The sequence below is a fragment of the Ranitomeya variabilis genome, chromosome 1 (assembly GCF_051348905.1).
Source record: "Ranitomeya variabilis isolate aRanVar5 chromosome 1, aRanVar5.hap1, whole genome shotgun sequence".
NCBI lineage: Eukaryota > Metazoa > Chordata > Amphibia > Anura > Dendrobatidae > Ranitomeya > Ranitomeya variabilis.
In genome coordinates this window covers 1169378161-1169401959 of record NC_135232.1, presented here as the reverse complement: position 1 = coordinate 1169401959, position 23799 = coordinate 1169378161, and the positions used below count along the sequence as shown (strand labels likewise).

Sequence of the window (23799 nt, the reverse complement as noted above, 5' to 3'; positions counted from 1 at the left end):
ATCCAATTTATAGGAGGGGAAGATAGGGCAGATAGAGACCTGGGCACAAATAAGGAAGTTGGGGGTGGCGGTGGCATGGGGGGTGGGGTTAGAACAGTTAATAATTTAAGAAAGAATAGAGATACAGAGAGGAACATCAAGTGCATGTATACCAATGCCAGAAGCCTTGCCAACAAAATGGATGAATTAGAACTAATGTTGTTGGAGCATAATTATGACATGGTGGGGATATCTGAAACATGGCTGGATGAGAGCCATGACTGGACTGTTAACTTGCAGGGTAATAGTCAGTTCAGAAATGACCGTACAGATAAGCGAGGGGGAGGGGTGTGTCTGTATGTAAAATCGTCCTTAAAGCCCATCCGGCATGATAATATAGGTGAATTTAATGAAAATGTAGAGTCCCTGTGGGTGGAGATAAGGGGAGGGGGAAAAAATAATAAATTACTGATAGGGGTTTGTTATAAATCTCCAAAAATAATGGAAGCAATGGAGAATATCCTCGTAAAGCAAATAGATGAAGCTGCGACTCAAGGAGAAGTCATTATTATGGGGGACTTCACCTACCCTGAAATAGATTGGGGAACAGAAACCTGCAGTTCCAGCAAAGGTGATCGGTTTTTGACAACTATGAGAGACAATTACCTTTCACAACTGGTTCAGAACCCAACAAGGAGGAGGGCACTGCTAGACCTAATACTAACCAACAGGCCAGACCGCATATCGAATATAAGGGTTGGGGGTCACTTGGGGAATAGTGATCACAAAATAATAAGTTTTCATGTCTCCTTTAATAAGATGTGTAGTAGAGGGGTGACAAGGACACTAAACTTCAGGAGGGCAAATTTCCAACGGATGAAAGAGGACCTTGGTGCAATTAACTGGGACGATATCCTGAGGCATAAAAGTACACAAAGAAAATGGGAGACGTTTATTAGCATCCTGGATAGGACCTGTGCACAGTATATACCGTATGGGAATAAACATACTAGAAATAGGAGGAAACCAATATGGCTAAATAGAGCTGTAAGGGGCAATAAGTGACAAAAAGAAAGCATTTAGAGAATTAAAGGAAGTAGGTAGTGAGGAGGCATTAAATAAATACAGAAAATTAAATAAATCCTGTAAAAAGCAAATCAAGGCAGCAAAGATTGAGACAGAGAGACTCATTGCCAGAGAGAGTAAAAATAATCCCAAAATATTCTACATAAATAGTAAGAAACTAAAAAATGAAACTGTTGGCCCCCTTAAAAATAGTCTGGGGGAAATGGTGGATGAGGATGAGGAAAAAGCCAATATGCTAAATGACTTTTTTTCATCAGTATTTACACAAGAAAATCCCATGGCGACAATATGATCAGTGATAACAAAAATTCCCCATTAAATGTCACCTGCTTAACCCAGCAGGAAGTATGGCGACGTCTAAAAATCACTAAAATTGACAAATCTCCGGGCCCGGATGGGATACACCCCCGAGTACTGTAGGAACTAAGTACAGTCATTGATAGACCATTACACTGGTCAACAGCATTTTTGGTGCCAAAGATATTTCATCGAATTTAGGGTATTTTTGGGGTGCTGATTCTGAATATGTCATCAGTTTTGCCAGATTGGCTCAAGTTTTTGAGATTTTTGGTATCTTATTTATAGCACTTGTTGGTAAATGCGACGCATCATCTCATTAATTTCTTTGGATTAGTACTTGAACTGAGCAGTTCTCAATATAGTTTTGTGTTAATTAGTGTTCTAAAAGTTTGTTCATAGCTTGATTTTTGCACTAACTTTATGTTGTTGTCTGTTTTCCAGTGAAAAGCATGAACTCATCAAGAAGAAGTTGTCTTAACGATCCAGACTCATTCTGTTACATTTGTGGTGAATACACACTGCCAAAACATAGAAGAAACATAACAGACTTCGTAAAAAAAGTGTATTTTGCCTATTTTGGGGTTATGCTTGGGGACCAAGACAAGTTTTGGGCACCACACATAGTGTGCAAAGCATGTATCGAATTATTACGAAAATGGAGCAAAGGACAAAGAAAAAGCTTCAAATTTGGTGTTCCAATGGTGTGGAGAGAGCCAAAAAATCATCATGATGACTGTTATTTATGGTAAACACAGGTACAGGCACATCTTCACAATGAGGGACAGGCCTTCTTGCAGATTCCATGTTACTCCCATTTTCGTTTCTTATGCTTATTGAATCCTTGCACTTGCACTGCACAGAAATAACAGTCATCATGATGATTTTTTGGCTCTCTCCACACCATTGGAACACCAAATTTGAAGCTTTTTCTTTGTCCTTTGCTCCATTTTCGTAATAATTCGATACATGCTTTGCACACTATGTGTGGTGCCCAAAACTTGTCTTGGTCCCCAAGCATAACCCCAAAATAGGCAAAATACACTTTTTTTACGAAGTCTGTTATGTTTCTTCTATGTTTTGGCAGTGTGTATTCACCACAAATGTAACAGAATGAGTCTGGGTCGTTAAGACAACTTCTTCTTGATGAGTTCATGCTTTTCACTGGAAAACAGACAACAACATAAAGTTAGTGCAAAAATCAAGCTATGAACAAACTTTTAGAACACTAATTAACACAAAACTATATTGAGAACTGCTCAGTTCAAGTACTAATCCAAAGAAATTAATGAGATGATGCGTCGCATTTACCAACAAGTGCTATAAATAAGATACCAAAAATGTCAAAAACTTGAGCCAATCTGGAAAAACTGATAGCATATTCAGAATCAGCACCCCAAATTCATTAAAATATTTTGGACACCAGAAAAAAAAATTTTTTTTGTTGACCTGTGTTATTTTTAATCTTTAAAGAGTCTATAATAACAGGGTCTGTACCACAGGACTGGCGTATAGCAAATGTGGTGCCAATATTCAAAAAGGGGACAAAAACTGAACTCGGTAATTATAGGCCAGTAAGCTTCACCTCTACTGTGGGTAAAATCCTGGAGGGCATTCTAAGGGATGCTATACTGGAGTATCTGAAGAGGAAGAACCTCATGACCCAGTATCAGCACGGGTTTACTAGGGACCGTTCATGTCAGACTAATCTGATCAGCTTCTATGAAGAGGTAAGTTCCGGACTGGACCAAGGGAGCCCAGTGGATGTAGTGTATATGGACTTTTCAAAAGCTTTTGATACGGTGCCACACAAAAGGTTGATACATAAAATGAGAATAATGGGGATAGGGGAAAATATGTGCAAGTGGGTTGAGAGCTGGCTCAGGGATAGGAAACAAAGGGTGGTTATTAATGGAGCACACTCGGACTGGGTCGCGGTTAGCAGTGGGGTACCACAGGGGTCAGTATTGGGCCCTCTTCTTTTTAACATATTTTTTAATGACCTTGTAGGGGGCATTCAGAGTAGAATTTCAATATTTGCAGATGACACTAAACTCTGCAGGGTAATCAATACAGGGGAGGACAATTTTATATTACAGGATGATTTATGTAAACTAGAAGCTTGGGCTGATAAATGGCAAATGAGCTTTAATGGGGATAAATGTAAGGTCATGCACTTGGGTAGAAGTAATAAGATGTATAACTATGTGCTTAATTCTAAAACTCTGGGCAAAACCGTCAATGAAAAAGACCTGGGTGTATGGGTGGATGACAAACTCATATTCAGTGGCCAGTGTCAGGCAGCTGCTACAAAGGCAAATAAAATAATGGGATGTATTAAAAGAGGCATAGATGCTCATGAGGAGAACATAATTTTACCTCTATACAAGTCATTAGTTCGACCACACTTAGAATACTGTGCACAGTTCTGGTCTCCGGGGTATAAGAAAGACATAGCTGAACTAGAGCGGGTGCAGAGAAGAGCGACCAAGGTTATTAGAGGACTGGGGGGTCTGCAATACCAAGATAGGTTATTACACTTGGGGCTGTTTAGTTTGGAAAAACGAAGGCTAAGGGGTGATCTTATTTTAATGTATAAATATGAGGGGACAGTACAAAGACCTTTCTGATGATCTTTTTAATCATAGACCTGAGACAGGGACAAGGGGGCATCCTCTACGTCTGGAGGAAAGAAGGTTTAAGCATAATAACAGACGCGGATTCTTTACTGTAAGAGCAGTGAGACTATGGAACTCTCTGCCGTATGATGTTGTAATGAGTGATTCATTACTTAAATTTAAGAGTTTAAGAGGGGACTGGATACCTTTCTGGAAAAGTATAATGTTACAGGGTATATACACTAGATTCCTTGATAGGGCGTTGATCCAGGAAACTAGTCTGATTGCCGTATGTGGAGTCGGGAAGGATTTTTTTTCCCCAAGGTGGAGCTTACTCTTTGCCACATGGTTTTTTTTTGCCTTCCTCTGGATCAACATGTTAGGGCATGTTAGGTTAGGCTATGGGTTGAACTAGATGGACTTAAAGTCTTCCTTCAACCTTAATAACTATGTAACTATGAGTCCTGAGGTACCCCGACAGTGAGAGGAAGAGGAGATGCAGTGGAGCCAGAGAACATAACACTGAAGCAGCGCTCAGAAAGATAGGAGGAGAACCAGGAGAGAGCAGTGTCCTTATTGCCTAGTGACTGGAGCCTAGAGAGTAGGAGAGGGTGGTCAACAGTGTCAAAAGCTGCAGAAAGGTCGAGAAGAATGAGCAGAGAGTGGTCACCGTTACGTTTTGCTGTCAGAAGGTCATTGGTCACTTTGATGAGTGCAGTTTCTGTCGAATGTAGGGGGCGGAAACCGGACCGTGAAGGGTCTAGGAGGGAGTGAGTGGAGAGGTAACGGGTAAGGTGGGAGTATATCAGGCGCTCCAAGAGTTTAGGGATGAAGGGGAGATTGGAGACCGGTCTGTAGTTGTTTGTGCAGGATGGGTCGAGGGTGGGTTTCTTTAGTAATGGAGTAATGATAGAGTGTTTGAAGGAGGAGGGGAAAATGCCAGAGGAGAGGGAGAGACTAAAGATTGTAGTTAGGTGAGTTGTGATGACTGGAGAGAGAGACTGGAGGAGGTGTGAGGGAATGGGGTCGGTAGTGCATGTAGTCGGACAAGAAGAGGAGAGGAGCCTGGAGACTTCTTCTGTGATGGGATCGAATGTGGTGAGTGAGCCAGGGGAAATGCAGGGAGGGATGGGAGTCACTGAACTTGGTGATTGGGGGTGGATTTCCTGACGGATATTGTCTATTTTCTCTATAAAGTGGGAGGCCAGGTCATCAGCACAAATGTCTGTGATAGGGGCTTGTGCTTTTGGCCTGAGGAGGGAGTGAAAGGTGTCAAAAAGTTTCTTGGAGTTGTTGGATAGTGAGGACATCAGGGTGGTGAAGTAGGTCTGTTTGGCGAGGTGAAAGGCAGAGTTATAGGTCCTTAACATAAATTTGAAGTGTGTGAAGTCTTCTGGTGTGCGTGTTTTCCTCCATAAGCATTCAGCACACCTAGAGCATCGCTGGAGAAATCGGGTTTGCGATGTGAGCCAGGGCTGTTTCACTCTTTGTTTGGAGGTTCTGAGGGTGAGGGGAGCTACTTGGTCAAGGGTGCTTCTGAGAGTATCATTGAAGTGATGTACAGCCAGATCAGGACAGGAAAAAGAAAAGATTGGGGACAATGATGAGTGTAGAGAGTCTGAAAGTGTATGAGGGTTAATGGCTTGTAGATTTCTGACTGAATGGTAGGTAGGAGGGTGCTGGGGTGAGCGAGGATTTGTGAGTGTGAAGGAGAGAATGTTGTGCTCAGAGAGGGGAAGCGGTGAGTTATCTAGGTAGGAGATTGAGCAGAGCCGGGCGAAAAACAGGTCCAGGGTGTTACTGTCTTTGTGTGTTTCAGAGGTTGAGAGCTGTGAGAGGCCTAGAGAAGTGGTTAGTGATAGAAGCTGGGATGCAGATGTGGAAGTGGGGCTGTTAATGGGGATGTTGAAGTCTCCCAGGATAAGAGTTGGTAGTTCTGAGGACATGAAGTGCGGCAGCCAGGCAGAGAAAGGGTCCAGGAAGTGGGAGGGTGAGCCTGGGGGCCGGTATATGACCGCTACTCTGAGGGAGAGGGGACAAAAGTGCCTGATGGTGTGGACTTCAAAAGAAGGGAATGAGAGTGATGGAACTGGGGGGATAACCTGGAAAGTGCATTGTGGGGACAGGAGTATGCCGACTCCACCACCAGGTCTGTTTGTGGGTCTCGGGGAATGGGAGAATTGCAAGCCACCATGGGAAATGGCAGCAGGAGAGACAATGTCAGAATCCTGAATCCAGGTTTCCGTGAGGGCCAACAGATTCAGAGAGTTTTTCAGAAAGTAATTGTGCAGGAAAGGAAGCTTGTTGCATACAGACCGTGAATTCCAAAGGGCACAATTAAAAGAAGGAGATGAAGGAGTGCAATTAATATTAGTAAAATTATTAAGGTTTCGATGTGAGATAGGGTAGGGGTTGAGGTTGGTGGATGGTGGACCGGGGTTGGGGGAGATGTCCCCTGAAATCAGTAGGAGTAGGAAGATAAAGAGCAAGTAGTTTTTGGAATTGCATGAAGTTTTTTGTGCAGTGTGTTTGGGCAAGATGGACTGAGGTTTTTCAAGAAGGTGAGAAGTACATGGGAGCTGTACATGGGAGAGGGAAGGAGTGAGGAGCTGATGTATGAGTCTTGATGGAGGGGGGATTGGGCGGTGAGAGTGGATTGCAAGGGAACATAGGAGGATAGGAATAAAGTACAGATAGAAGGGAGAGCAGAGTGTGGGTTACCTGACTCCTGCCCTGACAAACTGCCATGGAATAACTGCTGTATCACAATGCTTATCTTCGTGACGCTTTGCTTCGGGATGCTTGCGTGCACCCCCACATGTGTGCACCCCTAAGAATGTTTCTAAATTTATAGTCCAGACTGCTGGGTCAGAAGAGATGGATTGTGGGAACTGGTTGAGGATAATTTGGCAGCTGGGGCCAGCACACCAGAGTTTCTTAGTTTTTTTTTAGATGATCAAAGACATTCAGCCTGGTAACATCTATTTTAACACCTTCCACCAGATATGATCTACACTGATCCCAGTCACTGATCCCAGACCACTGAAGTTAACTGACAACTGCAGTAGGCTGGTCTTTGGCACACTCATAATAACAAATGGGAAAAAGGAGATGGTAATCCAGCAGAACAAATGTAGTAAAATTCAGGAAAAAAACTGCGTCAAAAAATAAATAAAATACACGGGTGGAATCACCAGCGGCACACTGACCAATGCGTCACAACCATGATTAAGGATTCCTAGCTGAAACACATTGGTCAGTGTGCAGTTGGTGATTCCACTCTTGTATTTTATTTATCTTTTGACAATAATTTTTTTTCTTAGATTTTACTACATTTGTCCCACTGGATTACCATCTCCTTCTGCCCATTGAAGACTTGCCTTGTCCTGGGCTATCCACGCGGGACTTCTTATCTGTATTCCTACAAAGTGGTGAGATGACTTTCTTCACATTTTTCTCCATAATACAAATGGAGTTGTTATTCAGAGCCTCAGATCCTGGGATTGGTGGGGTGTCCATTGCTCAGACCCCCAGAAATCAGGATGTTATCTGCTTTGCAGTAGATTGGGGATAACTTTAAAACTTGATAACACACCTTCATGCAACATATCAGAGAAGACATCATCTGGCAATATCCTACAATTTCAATATTAAAATGGCATATTTGTTGTGTGAGATTGCTGATGTTGAACAAGTCCTGATTTTTGGATAAAACATTTCCCACATTCTGAACATGAAAATGGCTTCTCCCCTGTGTGAATTCTTAAATGTTGCATGAGACCTAATTTCTGTCTAAAATATTTCCCACATTCTGAACATGAAAATGGCTTCTCCCCTGTGTGAATTCTTAAATGTTGTATAAGACTTGATTTCTGGCTAAAACATTTCCCACATTCTGAACAAGAAAATGGTTTCTCTCCTGTGTGAATCCTCTGATGTCGAACAAGACGTGATTTTCGGATAAAACACTTCCCACATTCTGAACATGAATATGGCTTTTCTCCTGTGTGATTTTCTTGAGGTTTCTCAATATGATGTTTAAGCTTATACCACTTCCCACATTCCAGGCATGAACATGATTTTTCTGCTGTATGAGTTATCTGATGTTCAACAAGATGTGATTTTCTAGTAAAACATTTTCCACATTCTGAACATGAAAATGGTTTCTCACCTGTGTGACTTCTTAGATGTTGCATGAGACCTGATTTCTGACTAAAACAATTCCCACAATCAGGACATGAAAATGTTGTATTTTTTGTGTGAAATGTTTTTTCTCCTGTGTGAATTCTCTGATGTTTAACAAGATCTGATTTCTGGGTAAAACATTTCCCACATTGAGAACATGAAAACGGCTTTTCCCCAGTGTGAATTCCTTGATGTCTCTCAAGGTGATGCTTCAACTTAAACCATTTCCCACACTCCATGCATGAAAATGGTTTATCTTCTGTATGAGTTCTCTGATGGCTAAGAAGATGTGATTTCCGAGTAAAAGATTTCCCACATTCTGAACATGAAAATGGCCGGTCATCTATGTGAATTCTCTCATGTATGGAAAGACTATATTTCTTTCTAAAACATTTTCCACATTCTGAACATGAAAATGGCTTTTCTGCATGAATTCTGTAAGGGGTAACAAGGTATGATTTCTGAATAAAACTATTCTCATCAGGACAAGAAAATGGTTTCTCATCTGTATGAATTCTTAGATGTTCCACAAGAGAATTTTTGCGCATAAAGCATTTCCCACATTCCAAACATGAAAACGGCTTCTCCCCTGTGTGACTTCTATGATGTTCAACAAGATTTGATTTATTGGTAAAACATTTCCCACACTCGGAGCATGAATATGGTTTCTCTCCCGTGTGAATTCTCTGATGTCTCTCAAGACAATCTTTACGTATAAAGCATTTTCCACATTCCAAACACGAAAATGGCTTCTCCCCTGTGTGAATTCTATGATGTCCAACAAGATGTGATTTCCTAGTAAAAGATTTGCCACATTCAGAGCATAAAAATGGCTTCTCTCCTATATGAATTTTCTGATGTTCCTCTAGAGCTGATTTTCTAGTAAATGATTTTCTACATTCGGAACATGAAAATGGCCTTTCATCTATGTGAATTCTCTTATGTATTGAAAGATTAGATTTCTTTTTAAAATGTTTCCCACACTCAGAACATGCAAATTTTTTTGCCAGTGTCAGTTCTGAGCTTTTTTTGACAATCCATGATGGGCTATCGTCTACTTTAAAATGGGGAAATAAAGGGAGATATCCATGGGAGCCTCCTATACATTTTTCACCTGCAATAACAAATATATATTATGATTTATACTTAAAATCGATACAATGAGCAAAACGTGTATAAAAATACGTTAGCAAAGCAAGATTTACACACAGTTGCAGCAAATAATTAGTGGATCAACACTTTCAAGTTTCTTATGCAGGTTGTCTTATCAGAGTGAAAAATATCTTCAGATTAGATTTAGCATTACAACTGAGTTTGCATGGCGAGATCATGTCCAGCTAGGTGCTTTACAGCCCCAAATACAGCCCCAAATACAGGGTAAATGTAGCAACTATTTTAATTGGTGTCCCAACAGTCACAAAAATGAGCAGTGGTGTTCTAGAAATAAAATGTTCATTCTGTTATTTGCATCTCTGCTTGTGGATACAACCCATGAGTTTATTTATCCTGGTGTGAAGGTTTGTCTTTTTTGGTAGGATATGTCATAGTTTTCATTAACTCAAATTTGTGTCTCAAAAGCACGGATACATTTTGATTCTGTTATGGGAGCAGGATTTTTCTTTTATTAATAGGTATTTTTGCATCTGTAAAGAGTTATAATTAAAAATAATACATTAATGACCCTGCTATTATGATACCTGCTGTTGCAACAATACTTGAATATACAGTATAGACCAAAAGTTTGGACACACCTTCTCATTTAAAGATTTTTTTCTGTATTTTCATGACCATGAAAATTGTACATTCACACTGAAGGCATCAAAACTATGAATTAACACATGTGGAATTATATACTTAACAAAAAAGTTATATACTTAACAACTGAAAATATGTCTTATATTCTAGATTCTTCAAAGTTGCCACCTTTTGCTTTGATGACTGCTTTGCACACTCTTGGCATTCTCTTGATGAACTTCAAGAGGTAGTCACCGGGAATGGTTTTCACTTCACAGGTGTGCCCTGTCAGGTTTAATAAGTGGGATTTCTTGCCTTATAAATGGCGTTGGGACCATCAGTTGTGTTGTGCAGAAGTCTGGTGGATGCACAGCTGATAGTCCTACTGAATAGACTGTTAGAATTTGTATTATGGCAAGAAAAAAGCTGCTAAGTAAAGAAAAAGGAGTGGCCATCATTACTTTAATAAATAAAGGTCAGTCAGTCCGAAAAATTGGGCAAGCTTTGAAAGGGTCCCCAAGTGCAGTGGCAAAAACCATCAAGCGCAGCTACAAAGAAACTGGCTCACATGAGGACCGCCCCAGGAAAGGAAGACCAAGAGTCACCTCTGCTTCTGAGGATAAGTTTATCTGAGTCACCAGCCTCAGAAATCGCAGGTTAACAGCAGCTCAGATTAGAGACCAGGTCAATGCCACACAGAGTTCTAGCAGCAGACACATCTCTACAACAACTGTTAAGAAGAGACTTTCTGCAGCAGGCCTTCATGGTAAAATAGCTGCTAGGAAACCACTGCTAAGGACAGGCAACAAGCAGAAGAGACTTGTTTGGGCTAAAGAACACAAGGAATGGACATTAGACCATTGGAAATCTGTGCTTTGGTCTGATGAGTCCAAATTTGAGATCTTTGGTTCCAACCAACGTGTCTTTGTGCGACGCAGAAAAGGTGAACGGATGGACTCTACATGCCTGGTTCCCACTCTGAAGCATGGAGGAGGAGGTGTGATGGTGTGGGGGTGCTTTGCTGGGGACACTGTTGGGGATTTATTCAAAATTGAAGGCATACTGAACCAGCATGGCTACCACAGCATCTTGCAGCGACATGCTATTCCATCCGGTTTGCATTTAGTTGGACCATCATTTATTTTTCAACAGGACAATGACCCCAAACACACCTCCAGGCTGTGTAAGGGCTATTTGACCAAGAAGGAGAGTGATGGGGTGCTACGCCAGATGACCTGGCCTCCACAGTCACCAGACCGGAACACAATTGAGATGGTTTGGGGTGAGCTGGACCGCAGAGTGAAGGCAAAAGGGCCAACAAGTGCTAAGTATCTCTGGGAACTCCTTCAAGATTGTTGGAAGACCATTCCTGGTGACTGCCTCTTGAAGTTCATCAAGAGAATGCCAAGAGTGTGCAAAGCAGTCATCAAAGGAAAAGGTGGTTACTTTGAAGAACCTAGAATATAAGACATAATTTCAGCTGATTCACACTTTTTTGTTAAGTATATAATTCCACATGTGTTAATTCATAGTTTTGATGCCTTCAGTGTAAATGTACAGTTTTCATAGTCATGAAAATACAGAAAAATCTTTAAATGAGAAGGTGTGTCCAAACTTTTGGTCTGTACTGTATGTATATTTGCTGCTTTGTCTCCAATTTTTGGAATATTTTTTTAACTTTATTTATTAAAAGTTATATTTTAGGGATCCTTGTTGTTTTGGTTTTTGTGTTGGTCTAGGGCAGTGGTTCCCAACCTTTCTGACCTTGAGAGCCACATTCAGCTCTGCAAGAGAGTAGCGAGCCACATCCAGCTCCTGTCCCCCCTCACTGTAGTGGAAACCAAAGGCCTCATTACCGGTATAATGATAACCAAAGCTTTTCCATGCAAATCACCCCAAAGCAGTATAACAAGGTCCAGGAGTTCCCACCACACTCAGCATTCTCCCATCACGCACTCCCAACACAGTCACATCCAGATTCAAGCAGCTGCTCTGACCAGTAGTATGATCCTGTCTCCAGCGTACCATACTTAAAATATCTCTAAACCCCCCAAACCAGTAGAATTATACCCAAATCTGTTCTTCTCTGCAGGGCTACTCACAAAGTTTACCATTTTGAGATGTGCTCTTCATACCAGTTTACTAAATCTGTAGCTAATGCACCAAGATGGCAGACAGCTGTGAGCCACAGTTCATGGGACCGCGCGCCACATGTAGCTCTCAAGCTACAGGTTGGGAACCACTGGTCTAGGGTCTCAATAGATTTAATTTGGTTGACAAACCACTCCAGTCTGTCCTCAACTCTGCTGCCCGGCTAATCCACCTCTCTCCTCACTACTCCCGTTTCTCCCCTGTGCAAATCCCTCCACTGGCTCCCAATCCCCCAACGAATCCAGTTCAAACTACTAACACTGATCTACAAAGCCATCCACAACCTGTCCCCTCTCTATATCTCTGAACTAATCTCCCAATATCTTCCCTTATGTAATCTTTAGTGATGAGCAAACGTGCTTGCTACTACTCGGAGCTCGCCTGAGTATCACTATGCTCGGTGTACTCGACGAGCACCGAGTATTTTCAGGATTATTCGGCAGGAGCTCGGGTCTCCGCTCTGCAATTTTAGCGCTTTTTAGAGCGCCAAAGACCATGCAGGGATTGTCTGCCATGCTCTATAAGAGACCTGGCGCTGCCCTGCTCACCGCATTCTGCTCCGGACTTAGCTAGTGTAGGGAGAGCTGCTGCTGAGATAGGGTCAGAATCGTTTGCGGCGGCAGCGCTAGGTAGACAGGGGAGTCTATGTGCACCTATCCACATAAGTGCAAGACCTGCAGGCACTGTATGTGAGTATATAGATCTCACAGCATACCACAAAAAGCTCCATCACTGTCTGCTGCTGCTTATTTAATATCTACCTAGCTGCAGTTATCTGTGGCAATTTTTTTTATTTTGCAGCTTATGCCTACTCATTTTATTCTAAAGCAATCCATAGCCCCATTTTTTCTACAAATATTTGCTTGTTAACACTGCAGACTACAGCCAGGTCATTGCAATAGTAGAGCGTGCAAATCTAAGAATTAAATTTTTTTTTGTCCCAGGCATCAGATGTGAGTGAGTACTATCTAATATTTTGTAGTGTCTTACAACATTTTTGGACACCATTTTGCTGCCCCAAAAATCTGTAGCTGGCCCAAAAATATTTAGCTACAGTTCTTATATTTATCACTGTGAGTTGTACGCCACACGCATCGCATATCATTGCGCTAAATATCTTACAATTTTAGTACTCCATTTTTTTTTTGTGTCATAGCCAACTTGTTGACACAATTTTGGTGTGCCCAAAAAAATCAAGGCCACATTCTGATCAGTCAGTAATCTCAGGCTGACGCCTGGTGTATCTGTGGTGTAAAAATCTTTGCTTCGCAGGCATGTTGCATAGTTCTATCTGCTTGCCTTGTTCTACTCAGTATTTATTGTTTTCCAAAATTACCAAAAACATACAAAAAATGTATACAGTCTGATATCTCCGTCAGACACCTGGTGTATCTGTGGTGGAAAAATCTTGGCTTCGCAGGCATGCGTTGCACAGTTTTGTCTGCTTGCCTTGTTCTACTCAGTATTTGTTGTTTAAAAAATATTTTTAAAAAACAAACATTTTAACTGTCTGTTATCTCCATCAGATGCCTAGTGTATCTGTGGTGGAAAAATTTTGGCTTCGCAGGCATACGGTGCATAGTTCTGTCTGCTAGCCTTGTTCTACTCAGTATTTATTGTTTTCAAAAATTACCAAAAAACATTTAAAAAGTTTTTATACAGTCTGTTATCTCGTCAGACGCCTGGTGTATCTATGGTTGAAAAATCTTGGCTTCGCAGGCATACATTGCATAGTTCTGTCTGCTAGCATTGTTCTACTCAGTATTTATTGTTGTCCAAAATAACCAAAAACATACAAAAAAATGTATACAGTATGTTATCTCCGTCAGACGCCTGGTGTATCTGTGGTGGAAAAATCTTTGCTTCGCAGGCATACGTTGCATTGTTCTGTCTCCTAGCCTTGGTCTACTCAGTATTTATTTTTTTAATTTTTTTTTTTTTTAATGTAAAAAAATGTATACAGTCTGTTATCTCCGTCAAACGCCTGGTGTATCTGTGGTATCCAAATCTTCGCTTTGCAGGCATACTGATCACATAATTTTTCTCTAAATAAATCCATTTGTATTGAGCTTTTCAAATATTTCAGTAGTCCATTTAAAATGGGCAAGGCAAGGGACAGGGAAGTGGACGTGATGCTGATGGTGCATGCAGAGGATGAGGCCATGGCCAAGCTGAAAGTGGGCCACAACAAAGACCCACATCTTTGCACTTGACCTTCCTGTCCCAGTTTCTAGTGGACCGCAGCACACCACTATTGAAGCCAAAACAATGTGAAACGGTTGTTGGTTGGATAGCGGATAATGCTTCCAGTCACTTAGCCACCACCATGTCTCCACACGGTCAAGTCTGAGTAGCTGTGAGTGTGGACCAGATATTACTCACCCTGATCCTCCTTCCTCCCACCATGCCAAGTGCCCTGAGACAACTGATCCCACACTTGGACACTCCCAAGAGCTGTTCAGTTTTCCCTTTCCTTTAAAGATTCCGGACTCTCGGCCGGTCAACTTGAAGTGGGGTTAGATGAGATCACATGTAGCGATGCCCAAAGATTTGAACAGCCCGGTCACAAGAAGGTGAATGTGGGAAAGTGTCAGAAGAGGTGGACGATGAGACAATTGCCAGAAAGTCAGGAGGAGCATTGGTGCAGATGTGGAAGACAAGGTGGTGGATGACATAGTGACTGACCCAACCTGACAGGAGGACATGCAGAGTGAGGACATCAGCACACATGGGCAAGGAGGCATATCACCCCAACAGGTAGGAAGAAGCAGTATGGTGGCCACAGACAGAAGGCGTGCATTCGTTCCCCGCAACACCAACATGAGGGAAGTTGCCATTCCAGCTGTTAGATCTTCCTAAGTCTGGTTATTTTTTAAAGACTCTGCTGATAACCCCAAACAGGCCATTTGCAGCACCTGCCGTGCTTACATCAGCGGGGTAGCAACTACCAGGCTGACCACCACCAGCATGATCAGGCACATGGCAGCAAAGCACCCGACTTTGCGGGCCGAATCTCAGGCTCCAGGAACACTGTCTGCAGGTGACACCACTGCTTCCACTGTTTTGCATAGAAGCCAATCCCCAGTCCACTGTGCATATGAAGATGCCTCTGGCCCTGCACCTGTTGTTGCCCACAGTCAAGCAGCACCATCACCAATCCCATCCACGTCCTTGTCCCAGCTAAGCCTTCAGTTGTCTATACCCCAGTCATTGGAATGCAAGCGGAAATACCCAGCCAACGCCCCACAGGCCACAGTACTAAATTCGAACATTTATCGTCTGCTTGCACTTGAAATGTTGCTTTTTAGGCTTGTTGAGACGGAAGCTTTCCGCAACCTGATGGCGGTGGCGGTCCCAAGGTACTCGGTCCCCAGTCGTCACTATTCCTCCGTACCGGAATTACACCAGCATGTGTCCCACAACATTACCCATGCCTTCAACAATGCTGTTACTGGGAAAGTCCAGCTAACGACTGACACATAGACAGGTGCGTGTGGGCAGGGACGGTACATCTCACTGACGGCATTCTGGGTTAAAATAGTGGAAGCCGGGACCCAGTCAGACCTTGGGATGGAACACATCCTCCCCACGCTGAGGATTGCGGGCCCTACATCAATCAGGGTTGCCCCCAGTCTACAGCTCCTGCACCACCTCCTCCTCCTCTTCAGCCTCCATCTCTGAAATGAACACATCAGTCAGGAGCTGGAAGCACTGCAGTACTGCCTCAGCCAAGCGGCAACAGGCTGTACTGAAGCTAATCTGCTTATGTGACAAACTGCACAATGCTGAAGAGTTGTGGACAGTGCTGAAAGATCAGTCAGAAATTTGGATGACACCGCTGAACCTACAGCCAGGCGTGGTCGTGTGTGACAATGGCCGGAACCTCTGAGGCAAGGTGAGCTCACACACGTACCTTGCCTGGCCCCTGTGCTTAACCTTGTGGTTCAACATTTTCTTAAAAGCTACCCGGAGCTGCCAGATCTGCTAGTGAAAGTACAGCATCTGCCCATTTTAGAAAGTCAGCTACAGCTTCAGCCGCCCTTGCCGTGATTCAGCAGTGTTTGCAGCTTCCAGCTCACCGACTGGTGCGTCCCCACATGTTGGAACTCTACACTGCATATGTTGGAAAGGATTTGTGAGCAGAAGAGGGAAGTTGTTGACTACCAGCATCAACAAGGCCATCGATATTCAGTTCAGACTCCACACATAAGACCTCAGGAGTGGACATGGATGTCAGACATATGTACCATCCTCCAAAACTTTGAGGACTGCACCAAGATAGTGAGCGGCGATGACGCCATAATTAGCGTCACCATCCCACTTCTCTGCATTCTGAAAACCTCTCTGCTCACAATTAAAGAGGATGCATTGCCCGCAGAGCATGAGGACATGGAGCAAGGAACCATACAGGGTGATTACACTCAGCCCAGCCTCTTGTGGTCCCAATGAGGATTGGTAGACAATGAGGAGGAAGAACAGGAGCTACTTTCATGCACTATAGATGGAACTAAAAGCACAGCTGTCATACCGTCTGTTCAGCGGGGATGACCTGAGGACAGGGAGGAGGAGGACAGCATGGTCAGTCGTCTTGTTGGTGAGGACACGTTAGTCTTGCCTGTTAGCAGTCTGGCACGCATGGCTGACTTTATGTTGCGCGGCGTTTCCCGTGACCCTCGCATTAATAAAATTTTCGGGGACACTCATTACTGGTTGGTGACACTTCTAGAGCCACGCTACAAGGAGAACTTTCAATCTCTTTTTCCAGAGGCAGACAGATGTATTAAAATGTTGCATTACCAGAGAGCCCTTGAAGCGGAATTACTTTAAAAATTCCCATGTGAGAATGCTGGCAGCAGACTTCAGAGTTTGTTGTACAACCAAGGAGTCCAAGTGACAGAGACAGAAGTACAATTCAGCTCAGGCAGGGGAACAATAGCAAAGTTCTGGGACAGTTTTCTCAGACCGTCCCATCGTGGCAGCACAGATGCAAGGGGTGCTGTCACAAGAAATGCAATGTTTGGAAAGATGCTGAGGGAGTAACTTGTAGATCGTACAAACGTCCTCCGTGATTCCCCTGTCCCTTTTAATTATTTGGTATCCAAGCTGGACCCATGGCATGAACTGGCTCTCTACACCTTGGAGGTCCTGGCTTACCCTGCTGCTAGTGTTCTGTCAGAGTGGGTTTTTAGTGCCGCTGGTGGAATTATAACAGATAACAGCATCCGCATGTCAACTGAAAATGCTGACAGGCTGACTCTTATAAAAATGAACAAGGGCTGGATTGGGCAAGACTTCTGTACACCACCAAGTAAAAACAGCGAAATATAACCTCTAATACATTCTCTTTTTTGGGGAGGTGTATTCTCATGCATGTCTTAACAACCACACATGGGTATACGCTTCCTGATTTGGTCTGTTTGGTGTTATCCTCCTCCTTATCCTCATCATCCACAACCACTAGAACACCAGGGTGAATGTATTCCGTGATGCAAAAGTCACTAAATTTTTGGGCAAGGGTGTTTTTATGATGCCTGTTAATAATTTGAAACCAAAACAAATGTTACTCCCCCAGGGGGAAATGTCATAAAAATGAGATGTATGTATATTCTTCCCATTTATTCTTGTATTTTCCAGTTTTCCTATCTCTGGACCATCCTCTTATTACCTACTGTATACTGTAACTATCCAATATAAAAATATTGAAATACTATTATATTACATTTTTATTTATATCCTTGTCTCTGATCTGTTGCTAGGGACCAACATATCTCGTTGGACACATTCTGGCTTCAGATCTATGAACCTGTGTCCGCCCCTCCCTTTTGTTATTTTCTTTCATAGGTGGATTCACATCCTTTATTTATTTGTTTGATTTCAGTATGATTTATCATTATGTCTCCTCATTCTCTGCCACTAGATTACCATGGTGAATGTGTTGTATGCTGCTACAGCCATTCAATTTTTGTGCAAGGGTGTCTATGATGTCCATAAAATATTTTTTTTAAATGTACCCCCCATGGGGAAATGTTTGTTAGCCCATGCACTTCGTGTATGGGCATTACAAGTCTAGGAGACCAGCTCCTTTATATTGGGCCTAGTTTTTAATGAGACCTTCCTCATTGTGTCATCATTCTCCGCCACTAGATCACCATGGTGAACATGTTGTATACTGCTAAAGACATTAAATTTTTTGGCAAGGGTGTTTTTATGATGCCAGTAACTAATTTGAAACCAAAACAAATGTTACTACCCCCGGGGAAAATGTCTTAAAAATGAGATGCACGTATATTCTTCCCATTTATTCTTATATTTTCCATTTTTCCTATCTCTAGACCATCCTCTTATGACCTAGTGTATACCACTCCAATATAAAAAAAATTGAAATACTATTATATTATTTTTTTATTTATATCCCTGTCTCTGAGCTGTTGCTAGGGACAAACATATCTCGTTGGACACATTCCGGCTTCATTACTATGAACCTGTGTTCGCCTCTCCCTTTTGTTATTTTCTTTCATAGGTGGATTCATATCCTTCATTTGTTTCATTTCAGTATGATTGATCATTCATTATGTCGCCTCATTCTCCGCCACTAGATCACCAGGGTTAACGGGTTCTGTGCTGCTACAGCCAGTCCAATTTTTTTCAAGGGTGTCTATGATGCCCATAAAATATTTTTTAAAAATGTACCCCCCATGGGGAAATGTTTGTACAATTTTAGTACTCCAAACGTTTTATTTTAGTGTCATAGCCTATTTATTGACACAATTTTTGTGGTACCAAAAAAATCAAGGCCACATTTTCATCACTCTGTTATCTCCATCAGATGCACGGTGTATCTGTGGTGTCTAAATCCTTGCTTTGCAGGCATACATTGCATTTTTTGGTCTGCTAGGCTGCTACCTTTGGTGGATACAGCATTTTGTTGTTTTTAAAATTGTGAAAAATACAGGCCACATATTGAAACAGTCTGTTAGGCTACTTTCACACTAGCGTCGGGCTCGGGCGAGGTTCCCGACGCTAGCGTTGTCTCTGCCGCACAACGTGGGCAGCGGATGCATTTTTCCAGAGCATCCGCTGCCCCATTGTGAGGTGCGGGGAAGTGCGGGGAGGTGGGGGCGGAGTTCTGGCCGCGCATGCGCGGTCGGAAAAAGCGGACCGTCGTGAGCAAAAAACGTTACATGTAGCGTTTTTTGGTCCCGACGGTCCGCCACAACACGGCGCAACTGTCGCACGACGGTTGCGACGTGTGTCAATCCGTCGCAATACGTCGCTTAATGTTAGTCTATGGGGAAAAAACGCACCCTGCAAGCACTTTTGCAGGATGCTTTTTTTCGGCAAAACGACGCATTGTGGCGGATTGCAGTTAACGCTAGTGTGAAAGTAGCCTTATCTCAGTCACACGTCTGGTCTATCTGTGGTCTGCAAATCTTGGCTTTTCAGCACACATTCCACTTTGTGGTCTGCTACCCTTGGTGTATACAGTATTTTGTGATTTTTAAAATATTAAAAAATACATCCCACATATTGAAACAGTATGGTATCTCCGTCACATATCTGGTCTATCTGTTGTCTTCAAATCTTGGCTTTTCAGCCATACATTCTAGTTTTTGGTCTGATACCCTTGGTGTATACAGTATTTTGTGGTTTGAAAATTTCAAAAAATACAGGCCACATATTGAAAGTCTGTTATCTACGTCCGACACCCGTTCTATATGTGGTCTAAAAATAGTTGTTTTTCATGCATACATTCCAATTTTTGGTCTGTCTAATACCCTAGGTCTATACACTATCTTGGTAAAAATAAAAATAAAAAAATAAATAAATATATATATATATATATATATATATATATATATATATACACACATATATATATATATATATATATATATATATATACTGTGTATATATTACAGTGTGGTAGTTCAGTGACATGCCTCATCTATCGGTGGGCTACAAGTGTGCTTTTGAGGCTTCCATGGTCCATTTTTGATGTGGGTTACCCTAGCTCTAAACAGTCTACACTATTTTGTACTGCATTTTAAAAAAATAAATTTTTTACCCCCCATGGGGAAATGTTTGTCAGCCCATACACTTAGTGTATGGGCATTACGAGTCTAGGAGACCCGCTCCTTTGGAATGTGACAGGTTTTTTTTAGGCGGCCCCCCTCCATGTTTCTTCCAAGGGGGGATTGGGGTGCGTTCAAATTTGGGTCAAGGCGGCCCTTGCATTCAATGCATAAGAAACAGTATGGCAGGACCAACTGAAGACTGTGAAGTGGGTTTTCCTGTGGTCATCCAGTACTTGGGTTCAAAGGCTTATTGGGGTGCATATGACTGGGTAGCAGGGCAGGCCTTGCATTCAGTGCAACATTTTTTAAGGAAGCCCTCCTGTGCCTCTCGTGAAAGGGGTATTGTGGTGCGTTGTAATTCTTGGCAGCCCAGCCACTCACTGCATAGGCAATAACAGCATAGGAGACCCACTGTTTAATAATGGCCCTTTAAGAATATTAATGCCGCCTGATGCCCCTCTAAAAATAGGCTTTGTGACTTTAAGGGTATGTGTCCACGGTCAGTAGACGCTGCGTGTTTGACGTGCAGCGTCAAACACGCAGCGTCCAGATGTTCCAGCATAGTGGAGGGGATTTTTTGAAATCCCGTGTCCACTATGCGTGGAAACCCGCACGCAGCGGGCCTGCGACTCCGGACATGCTGCGCGTCTTTTCAGATCACAGCATGTCCGTGCTACCTGTGGCGACGCTGCGTCGCCGCAAGTAATATCACAGGACCCTATGGCGAGGGGTGCGATGATCCCGGATGTGTACAGTACACATCCGGCATCATCGCGTCCCAGAAAGGGGGCGGGGCTTAGCGCCGAGCGGCTTCACTGCTCCGGCGATACCGCCGGCCATCCTGATCGTGGACACGCAGCCTTAGGGTATGTGTCCACGTTCAGGAAACGCTGCGTTTTTTACGCAGTGTTGAGCAGCATGCATGAAAAATGCAGCGTCCAGATGTTACAGCATAGTGGAGGGGATTTCATGAAATCCTGTCTCCACTATGCAGTAAAAGACGCATGCGGCGGACCCGAGAAAACTCACATGCGTCTTTTAAGAACGCAGCATGTCCTTACATTGCAGAAAAAACTCAAGGACAACGCAGGTGACCTGCCAGTGACCTCAGGTGCAGATTTGGTCAGGATTTTACCTGCATAAAATCCTGACCAAATCCTGAGGCAATCCTGAATGTGGACACATACCCTAAGAGTCCTTCCTTCATAAACCAAACAAGATGATTTTTTCCCCCTATGTGGTAAGGGATTACTTGCTGCTTTTTATGCTTGTTCACTAGCGCCGCTCCATTTCTTCTATAAACCTTCTTTCCCTCAACCACACCAGTAGCTGGCAGCTTGTGCATTGCTTACCAACTAACCACTATTTACCTACTATCACAATGAGTATCCTCTGGGAGGATAGAAAAGAACGTATCCAATATATTCAATCATTCTTTAATTTAGGGCAGTATTATTAACGACAAAAATATACATAACATTAAAGAGTCATTGAGACAATTGGAACAATTACTTCTTAAAGAAACACGGGACCTATGGGAAGTTGTTACCCTTGAAAGATATTTAGCCTTTGATAGTATCCCGAAGGGCTTACAAATTCAAAAACACCTGTCAGGGGACATAGGTGACGACAGAACTCTAAGGGAATGGGACTCTCTACTTAAGACTTTTTCCAAACAGGCAGTTTCCTTTATTATTTGTAAACGGAAAGACCAACTAATGGTGAGTAAATGCGAAATCTCCAGATTATTTAAAGAAATTGATCCATATAAAGACCACCCGGAGATAAGGAGCTTATCAAATAGCATAAAAAATCGTGTTAATAATAAAGAGAAAGAAATTATAGAAAAAAAGAAAAAGAAATTTGGCCGTGAGGCTATCCCCTCTTTCGAATCTAGATCCTATTATAATGAACTTGAAACAATTGATCAAGTAGATGGCAGTCTTCTATCTGCCAATTCATCAGAAGAAGAGTTTTCTGTGCATCCTACTCCAGAAATGAATGAGGCACCGGCTTTAATTAATCCTCAAGGAGACTCTGCTTCTATGAGTGCTTCACATACAGAGCCCACCGAGACCCCCAAACTATAGCCTTGACTGAAACTCCATTAGTGACGCAGAGTCGCTTTGATGTTCTGGATCCCACAATAGAATCACCCATCAATAATTCTCCGGAACCGCACACCAGCAGACTGATGCAAACTAAAATAAAAACCAGATTACAACAACATCAAGCCCCCCAAAAAACTGACAAAGAAAAAACGCTACAGAGGCTGTATGGTGGGGAAACTCTCCCAAAAAAAGAAAGTACAACGTGAAAAAATAAATGACGATACACAAAAGATCTATAACCTAAGTAAATATACACTAAAGGATAATGAAACCCTACTGTTACAAAAGGGCTTGAAGTATGCCCCGGCCACTAAATTTAATAAGGCTTATTGGGTGTATATGACTTGATAGCAGGACAGGCCTTGCATTCAATGAAACTTTTTATTAGAAGGCCCTCCTGTACCTCTCGTGAAAGGGGTATTGTGGTGCGTTGTAATTCTTGGCAGCCCAGCCACTCACTGCATAGGCAATAACAGCATAGGAGACCCACTGTTTAATAATGGCCCTTTAAGAATATTAATGCCGCCTGATGCCTCTCTAAAAATAGGCTTTGTGACTTAGAGAGTCCTTCCTTCATAAATCAAACCAGATGGGTCTCCTTATGTGTCACACACCACATGGCCAGCTAGGGTTGTTACATGTTACAATGACATTTCCCAGTGAATGTATTTGCAGTAGTTGAAAGCAATGTAAAAGTTGAAAAACGCATCAAAATGCTGTGTGTGAACGTAGCCAAAGTGGTGGAGGAACATTTTGGTCTGCTGTAAATTATTTTGCCTTATATACAAGTCGTTACGCTGGAAATGATGTACCTTAACATATTTCCCAGCAAAATGCATTTTGGTTACATTTTTATATGTTTTTTGGTGCACCTGTAAAAATGGCGTGAAACTCAGACAACATTGCTTACAGCTGGGACCTTGGAGTCAGGAAAGCTTCCAGGGGCGATCCCCATGATGTTCCTGTGTCATTTGAGCAGTGTTTCCATTATTTTTTGACATTTTTAGACCTTAAAAGGACTCCCAGGGGGGATCGCGGTAAAAAGACTCAGGTTTCCCCTAGACTTACATTGGGCTCGTTGCTCGGGTCGAGTACCCGAGTATTCCAATCTGCTCAACCCGAGCAACGAGCACCCGAGCATTTTAGTGCTCACCCATCACTAGTAATCTTCAATCCCCAAAGACCTCCTACTCTCCTCCACACTTATTCATTCCTCACACAACCGCCTCCAAGATTTCCAAAATATCCCATATCCTCTGGAATTCCACGCCTCAACACGTCCCATTATCCACCACCCTTGAATCCTTCAGATGGAACCTGAAAATCTCTTCAGGAAAGCTTACAACCTGAAATAACCATTCTGCCGCCTCACCACCACCAGAGCTGCTGCACCCCTGACATCCTGTCTCTTCCCCATTATCTCGTAGAATGTAAATCCACAAGGACAGGGTCCTCTCCCCTCTGTACCAGTCTGTCATCGTAAATGTGTTTACTGTAAGTTATATCTATATCATTGTATGTAACCCCTTCTCATGTACAGCACCATGGAATTAATGGTGCTAT

General features: G+C 42.7%; 1 protein-coding gene across 4 annotated transcripts in view; it reads right to left on the bottom strand.

The window, feature by feature from the left end:
• Positions 1-7347: 7347 nt before the first annotated feature.
• LOC143793490 (uncharacterized) overlaps positions 7348-23799 on the bottom strand; it is a 106611-nt gene continuing 90159 nt past the window's right edge. For all 4 annotated transcript variants that reach the window (XM_077280505.1, XM_077280503.1, XM_077280502.1 and 1 more), the window contains one exon: positions 7348-9279. In XM_077280505.1, the coding sequence (XP_077136620.1) occupies positions 7631-9279 (1649 nt within the window). In that variant the 3' untranslated portion in view covers positions 7348-7630. The remainder of the gene's footprint in view (positions 9280-23799) is intronic.